Source organism: Sebastes fasciatus, chromosome 1 (assembly GCF_043250625.1).
Source record: "Sebastes fasciatus isolate fSebFas1 chromosome 1, fSebFas1.pri, whole genome shotgun sequence".
In the NCBI taxonomy this organism is placed as follows: Eukaryota; Metazoa; Chordata; class Actinopteri; order Perciformes; family Sebastidae; genus Sebastes; species Sebastes fasciatus.
In genome coordinates this window covers 37142199-37150027 of record NC_133795.1, presented here as the reverse complement: position 1 = coordinate 37150027, position 7829 = coordinate 37142199, and the positions used below count along the sequence as shown (strand labels likewise).

Below are 7829 nucleotides of genomic sequence, written 5' to 3'. Positions count from 1 at the left end.
CATCCAGTTTTTCACTGCAGACAGGTAGGTATTTTGACGGCCAGAGTGACCTGCGGGTCGACTTTCGCCTGTTCAGGGCGTCTTTTGATGCCCTGATGGCAGCCATTGGGAAGGACGCAGATCATGGTTATCGAGTCCCTGGTCTTCTTGTTTTGGTTGGCTAGTGTAACTTCCTACCATGTTGTGGCCAGGGCATTTGACATGCCCCGAACCACAGTTCACAAGGCAGTCCACAAAACCATCGGGAAGATATTGGCTCTCCTCCATCAAATCATCCGCCACCCAACAGAGGAGGATCTGGTTTCCGTAGGAGCAGGCTTCGCATGTGACATACCCTAACGCTCAAAACCGTGTACAAGCCTCTTTCAATCGGCCTTGACGCAGTCTTTCCAGTTTTTCCTCCAGCTAACACCGTGACGTAGTCGTGATGTCACACAAAAGGGTCTCTGAAAATGTTTTTGTTTAGTTCCTATTAATTTCTGACATCATCAACATTCTAGAATGATAATTGTTAACTGGCTGTGATCTCATAAGCACACATTCCACATTCTGTGCTTATGCTTCTGCTCCACTGAAATCCAGCTGAAATCACTACAACAACTGAACTGATCCTGAGACCCTCTGTAGCTGATAACAGGTAAGTCACTATTTGATTTTCTCTCTGAGTCTCTGGGGTTAAGTGAATCTGTAACTTTTGAACTGGGCGATATGGCCAAAATCTTCTATCCCAATATAGATTATTTAATATCTCAATAACGATATATATCGCGATATAGCACATTTTCAGGTAATTCAATAAATAAATAGTCTATATATAAAGCCTATTTTTTTTAAATACTTGAAAAGTATTTTTTCAGGAAACGCTTTATAATAACCATCATTTATAAATGGTAAATTGGTAGTTAATTAAACTTAGTTAATAGTTGTTTTACTGTTAAAAAACAATTAAATGATAATTCATGTTTACTAATTATTAGTAATGCTATCATTTCTGTTACTTTGTTATTTTGCGTAACATTAAATAATTAGTTTATAAATTTGATATTGTATCATAGCTGATAGGAGACAACAACAATTACCTTCTGATTAAATTAGTAAAGTATTTATTAACAGTTTATTTTTGCACACATTATAACATTTTATATAAAGTACTATATTCGTTAATGATTACCAATAGATTTGTAAACTTTTTAACTCCATTGAAAGACGTTGGATTATCATATTGAATTATCGCACAGCCCTACTTAGTGGAAAGACGAGTGAAATGAAGTGTTTTAATAAACAAGAAGTCATGGGGGAAGGAACAGCAGGTGGCTTCTTGTAAATTAACTCTATAATTTAAGTATAGTGTAATTAGATTAATTGTTCACCTCAATTCAATTTGTTCTTTTGGTGGCAATCAAAACAAGCTGCAAATGTATTTGTCTGTGCAAACACTGGGTAATCTGATCAAAATCATTAAAGTGGGGCTTTAAAATACTAATTAAAACACTTATTGAGGCAGGCAAACATTAAATTATGGCCATTGGAAATAACATATTCACACTTTGCTTTCAGTTTTATTTGCAGAAATGGCAACTGAATTAGCATCAATCTCAGACAACTACGACATCCTTGATGTCCTGGGAGAGGGAAGCTACGGAATAGTCGTAGGATGTTACAAACGGGACACCAAGGAAGTTGTGGCTGTGAAACTCTTAAAAAAAACCAGATTTTCACAGAACTACGACCGAAGGGAGGTGAGCTACTTTTTGATGATCTTTTTTTCTTTTTTACTAATGACATTGCTTGAGTCATTATGAAAATGTGCAATCACATAAACTGACGATGACTGTTTCAAACTTGTCATTTATCCCCAGATGGTCATCTTGAAAAAGCTCCAATATTTGGACCCTGATGAGTCCAGGATCATCAGATGTCTTGAGTGGTACCACGGAAAAGAAACTGCCTACATGGTGTTTGAGATGATGGACATCAGCCTCCATGACTTCATGGCTCACAGAAAATGGGCTCCTTTGCCATTGAATGGCATAAGGACCATCATCAAAGATGTAAGTATACCAGATAGTAGATAGAATTTGAAGCTCTATAGGTTTTCCACTCTGGCACATCCTTATTTACATATATTCTGTGACTGACTTCACTTGCAGTTGGCCACAGCATTAGCTGCCCTGAGGAGAGTCGGTCTGATCCATACAGATTTGAAGTTGGCCAACGTCATGCTGGTGGATCACAAGACGCAGCCATTCAGGACAAAGCTCATTGACTTTGGCTTGACTCTGCGGAAATCCGAAGCCTGGCCAGGACAAGCTGTTCAGCCTTTGCTGCACAGGTGAGACCTTTGTATTAGAATTGCTTGGATTCAAGATTCCTGCCATTTATTGATATTAATGTACACCACTCTGCTGGAATGTATTTGCAATATTTTTTTCTGTCTGTAGTATTTTCCCTTAGAAGGTTTTTTCATTGCTCTTTCTAAAAAGAATGAAACTTGATACCTTAGTTTGGTGCACTCCCAAACTCTCGTCAGAGCTGGAGTCGTTTCATGTAAACAAAATAATTGTCCTAATTTCTTGGCTAAATTTGTTTTACTGTACAGCATAGTGCTATATATCTATTGAGCTTGGAATATGGTCAGAAAACCCCAATATCCCCAGTATCATGTTTCAGCTTTTTAGATAAAGAAGCATCGTGCCAAGCCTCGTTGAACAGAGTTGCTTGAAAAGCTTTCTATAAGTGCGAGGGAAATTGTTGAATTCAAGGGCCCACGTGGCATCCTTATATTGATGCTGTGCATTCTTATTTTGGGGCAATTTATGCAATGGCCAGAGTTGTATTTTTATGCTTTTAAACATGACAGTGTTCTTCATTTTATGTGTTGCTGTTCTTCCACATGCAGGTCTCCTGAAGTCATTCTGGGCCTCCCATTCTCTGAGGCCATTGACATCTGGGCTCTTGGCACAATAATGGCCAGGCTCTCCCTCGGCTTTTCACTTTTCCCGGGGACTCATGAGTATGATGTGGTAAGTATTATTGCTGGTTCATTTCTACATCTTTCTTAATGTATGTAGTAATATTTCTTTTGACATGTACTAATATTAAAAGGTCCGGCATTTTTAATACGTTGGCTTCTTTAAGTGGAGTCGCACCAAACAAAGTGCTAAGAAGACAACTACCCTACAGCTTGTGGCTCTGCAAGACTGCACATTGCTGCTTTGAGCTAAATGCTAAAATGCTACTGCTTAGCAGGTTTAGTGTTTACCATGTTCACCATCTTAGTGAGCGTGTTAGCATGCTAATATTTGCTAATTAGCACTAAACACAAAGTACAAGTATTTAGTCATGAACCAAGGTATTGGGCAAATGAAATTGTTGACTTGATGGTGGCGCTAGATTTAAAGAGAAAGGATTCCCAAAGTGATTACGATCTTGAGGGCAACATGAATATGGCAATCCATCCGGTAGTTGATGAGACATTTCACTCAAAGACACAAATGTCAGCCTCATAGTGGCGCTAGAGGAAAAGTCAGAGGATAACCAAAGCCGGTAGTGTTCATAGTTTGGGCGGATGTCTACAATAAATTTCATGTTAATCATTCATGTTGAGATATTTCAATCTGGACCAAAGTGGTGGACCGACTGACCGACCGACCGACCGACAGACAGCCCACCCAACATTGCAATCCATAAACCATCGAGCATGGCTTAACATTTATAGAGTAGTCAATAATGATGTTTCTCTGTGTTTTGTCTCCAGCTGCGTTACATCACCGACCTCCTGGGTGAAGTTCCGAAGAAACTTGTGAAGGCTGGGAGAAGGACAAAACTCTACTATAAGGGAAGAGGCAATTTCTTCATGAACACGAATTGGACAATGAAGGTATAGTATCACAACCTTCTTTGACTTCACTAGCCAAACATGAACTATCCTCTATAAGAAAATTCTCCGTTAGTATCAAAGCGGTAACGCTGATGAAGAGATAACTCAAGTAGATTTTGTCTTCTTTTAGACGCCAGAACAGTTTTTCAAGGAAACCGGCTACAGCACACAAGAACACAGGGCATACAAGGCACCCTCTCTGAACGAGCTGACAGCGGTAGGTTGTCAAGTAGATGCTGCTTGCAGAGGAGCCCACAAAATAAATCTCACAATTTTCATGAGCCAGGAGGGTTATTTTGTCTAATGTTAATTTTGACTCAATTTAGTTGAACATGCTCCGAGGAAACAAGGCAGAGGAGGCTGATAGGAGCGCTTGTTTTGACCTGATGAAGAAAATGCTTCAGATGGATCCCAAGAAGAGGATTACCCCAAACAAAATCCTGGCACATCCATTCATAAAGGGGAGCTACGTCAGATACAGCAAAGGATGGTAAGTGTGGCTGTATGATATTAGGCCTCTTCTTGGCACAAAGGTTATCAGACATCAGTAGGCATTATAGATTATTTTACTGGCTGGTTTTATGTGTATTGTGTGCAATTTGAACATGATAATTAAAGTGTACATTTATCCATTGGCAGCACAATGTCCACAGTCGTTGACGTCAGCAAGAGCCCTGCAGAGACCAAGGTTGATGACTGGTAAGTGATGATTTATATTTTTGTTTTGGATTGTGTGGCAGGTAGTGAGGGCATATTTGTGTACTATCAGTTTAAAACACTTGTTCTCGACTCAGCATGCTTCTGACTCTAAAGGTTTGTTTAGCTGTCTGACCCACAACTTTACTGTTTTGGTTCACTCTCACCACTCATAGCATTGTTTTTGACCGCAGCAGGCAGAACTGTACACTACCTGCTCAGCACCAAATGGCAGACAGACACAGTTAGTTGTAGAGTAGAGTAGCTGGTAAACATAGTGGAACATTTAGCTGCTAAGGAGCCCAATATTTCCTCTAGGAGAGCTAAAAGAGAGTGGATATTGGACATACATTCACATTATTCTACATGTGAATGCAGAATTTATTTATTGAGATTATTGCAGGTTGAGGTAAAAAATTGACACACTTGTACTTGAGTATTTCCATTTTATGCTACTTTGTAATTCTATGTCACTACAATTTAGAGAAGGATACACTTTTTACTGCACTACATTATTTTTATTATGCTATCTGCAAACTTGCCGCTAGATGCCGGCAGATCCTACACACTGCACCTTTAACATGTCGTATGCATTTCACAGCATTTACCGAATGTGGAATTAGCACAACTTGCTACAATACACAAGTACAAGTAGACTTTTTTTTAGAAGTCCATTTATATTAGATACTCATTACCACAACACTTAGAATATGTGAGAAATGGCAGGTAGAGGTAACAGTGTCTCAGACGACAAATCGAGCGTAGCGTTAGTTCAGGCAGGCCATGAAGTCAAGCGCTGCTCATGTGACAGCTGTCGGCTGATGGCGGCCGATCTTAGGCCGGCCAATCAGCTGACGCATCATCTGACAGATCAGCTGATTCCCTTCTAGGCATTCATTGGCAAATTTCATACAGGGCGCCTTATTTAAGCTCCTTCAACCTGGCCACCTGTGCTGCTTCTTCTACAAAGCCGCTCGCAACCCACCTCCACCCCACCACCTCCTTTAATAATGTGTGTGACTAAACCAATATCATTCTGTGTTATTGATGCTGGCTCTGTTCTGCACCCGGGGGGTCTTTGCTGCTGCTCTCCCTGCCTTTGGCTTTCCATGTGTGCACATGGAAGGGCAAGGAGGACTGCTCTCCTTGTCTCACGCTACCACATAGGCTCGTGGATCCACGTATGCGCGTGGATGGGCAGGGAGATCCCAGAGCAGAGCCATACCGCCAAATATAAATGTATATATTACTGCATGTAAATAAAGTTCTTTGACTAAAGTGGTCCTGACTGAAATGGGCAGCATGGCTTGATAACTCGGAGGCCCCCCCTCTCAATCACCTGTAACAGCATTTATGAAATTCTTGCTGTTTGCCAGCGAAATAAATTGCACTAGACATAGTTAAGTATATAGGTATATAGGTGCTATCAAAAGAAGTAACGGCAGGCGCGCCCTTGCCATCAAAAAGATAATGTCCCTATTTCCCTCTAATTTGGACAGGCAATGCTTTTTTGTTCTAGTATGGACCAACAATGACTCTGTGTATATGTGTGTTTATATAGTCCCCAGGCTGTGGAGAAGAAATCCCACCCTCCAAAGGATGAGAAATCCAACTCTCCAAAGGATGAGAAATCCAACTCTCCAAAGGATGGGAAATCCAACTCTCCAAAAGATGAGAAATCCAACTCTCCAAAGGATGAGAAATCCAACTCTCCAAAGGATGGGAAATCCAACTCTCCAAAAGATGAGAAATCCAACTCTCCAAAGGCAAAGGATGAGAAATCCAACTCTCCAAAGGATGAGAAATCCAACTCTCCAAAGGATGAGAAATCCAACTCTCCTAAGGATGAGAAATCCAACTCTCCAAAGGATGAGAAATCCAACTCTCCAAAGGATGAGAAATATAACTCTCCAAAGGATGAGGAATCCAACTCTCCAAAGGATGAGAAATCCAACTCTCCTGAGGATGAGAAATCCAACTCTCCTAAGGATGAGAAATCCAACTCTCCAAAGGATGAGAAATCCAACTCTCCTAAGGATGAGGATGCTAGAGACTCAAAATCGGTCAGTGACTCGACTAATAGCAGCCTCTCTAGTAGCGAAGACAGCACATTTGAGGACTTGGACAGCATGATCATCCCATCGGCTCCTCAAAACAGACCAGAATCCTCTCAGATACCTGGTAGGAAATATTCACCTCCACCCCTCCTTCCACTCTCCATTTACAGTAATTCCTTCATGATTCCTGACTTCACGATTAAAACACAGACTATACTTATAATTTCCAGAGGCCATTGAGCCCAAGAAGAAGAAGAAGAAGAGAGGAATCCAAAGATTCTTGTCCACCTTGAAGAGGAACATTTTCTGCTGCTTCTGTGCGCCAAAGAACGGCGATGAATGAAGCAGTGAGTCCCCCGATAAGAGTCACTGACCGGTGAACGGCTGAGACCAAAGAGGACCATGAGTCACTGACCGGTGAACGACTGAGACCAAAGAGGACCGTGAGTCACTGACCGGTGAACGACTGAGACCGATTGGTCCAATTTCGGCAAGTGCAGACCAGATTTTACTGCGCATGTGTTGTACCCCAAAGATATGACGCGGTGATGACGCATGACCCAGCCACCTTCAATAGGCCTTGACAATAATCCGACTGGTTAGCCATTTTTCCCGAAGAACCACTCCACAGCCACTCCATCCGACACATATTATCCGTCTGTCCGTCCTGGAAGAGGGATCCCTCCTCTGTTGCTCTTCCTGAGGTTTCTTCCATGTTGACCCTGTTAAAAGGGTTTTCGTGGTTAAGTTTTTTCTCATCCGATGCGAGGGTCGTACTGTAAAGGACAGAGGGTGTCTTATGCTGTACAGATTGTAAAGCCCCCTGAAACAAGTGATTTGTGTTTTTGGGCTACACAAATGAAATTGACTTGAATAAGAGCCTGTGGTTTTGGTAATCGCTGGAGAGTAGAGTGTGGGAGCATCGGCCGGTGGCCTGTGAAGGGCCGCCGATACGATACTTTCACGCTACCTCTTGCTGATTGCTGGACCATGGTGGAAAAGGAAGTAGACAAACTTCGAAGTCAGCTACAACAGCATGGAGTTGAGTGAGGAGTGATGAAGGAATGGGAAGGCTAGTGGGAGTAGGAGGAATAAACAGGATAAATAAATAAATATCTTTATGAAATAACCACATGGTAAACCTATTTTTGTAAACTCCTGTGTGCATTAAATACTTGACAAATGAAAAGTATTTT

The 7829-nt window shown here is 41.4% G+C and overlaps 1 protein-coding gene across 2 annotated transcripts; it reads left to right on the top strand.

Annotated features, from left to right (window-relative positions):
* Positions 1-476: 476 nt before the first annotated feature.
* Positions 477-7076, top strand: LOC141774578 (homeodomain-interacting protein kinase 1-like). Of its 2 annotated transcripts, none has more exons than XM_074647351.1 (12): positions 477-637; positions 1558-1739; positions 1860-2051; positions 2151-2332; positions 2900-3023; positions 3758-3880; positions 4011-4097; positions 4207-4370; positions 4520-4579; positions 6138-6197; positions 6318-6757; positions 6864-7076. In XM_074647351.1, the coding sequence occupies exons 2-12, from the start codon at positions 1572-1574 to the stop codon at positions 6974-6976; spliced, it is 1713 nt and encodes a 570-aa protein (XP_074503452.1). In that variant the 5' UTR covers positions 477-637; positions 1558-1571; the 3' UTR covers positions 6977-7076. The 2 variants fall into 2 exon arrangements, with proteins under 2 accessions (XP_074503452.1, XP_074503461.1); XM_074647360.1 differs by lacking the exon at positions 477-637 and adding an exon at positions 687-787.
* Positions 7077-7829: the final 753 nt, after the last annotated feature.

What these genes read in the sequence shown, in the direction of transcription:
- LOC141774578 (XM_074647351.1), top strand. Translation starts at nt 1,572, where the DNA reads ATGGCAACTGAATTAGCATCAATCTCAGACAACTACGACATCCTTGAT. An exon ending in CTCTGAACGAGCTGACAGCG is followed by an intron (nt 4,098 to 4,206) that starts GTAGGTTGTCAA and finishes GACTCAATTTAG; the next exon opens with TTGAACATGCTCCGAGGAAA. An exon ending in AGAATCCTCTCAGATACCTG is followed by an intron (nt 6,758 to 6,863) that starts GTAGGAAATATT and finishes TATAATTTCCAG; the next exon opens with AGGCCATTGAGCCCAAGAAG.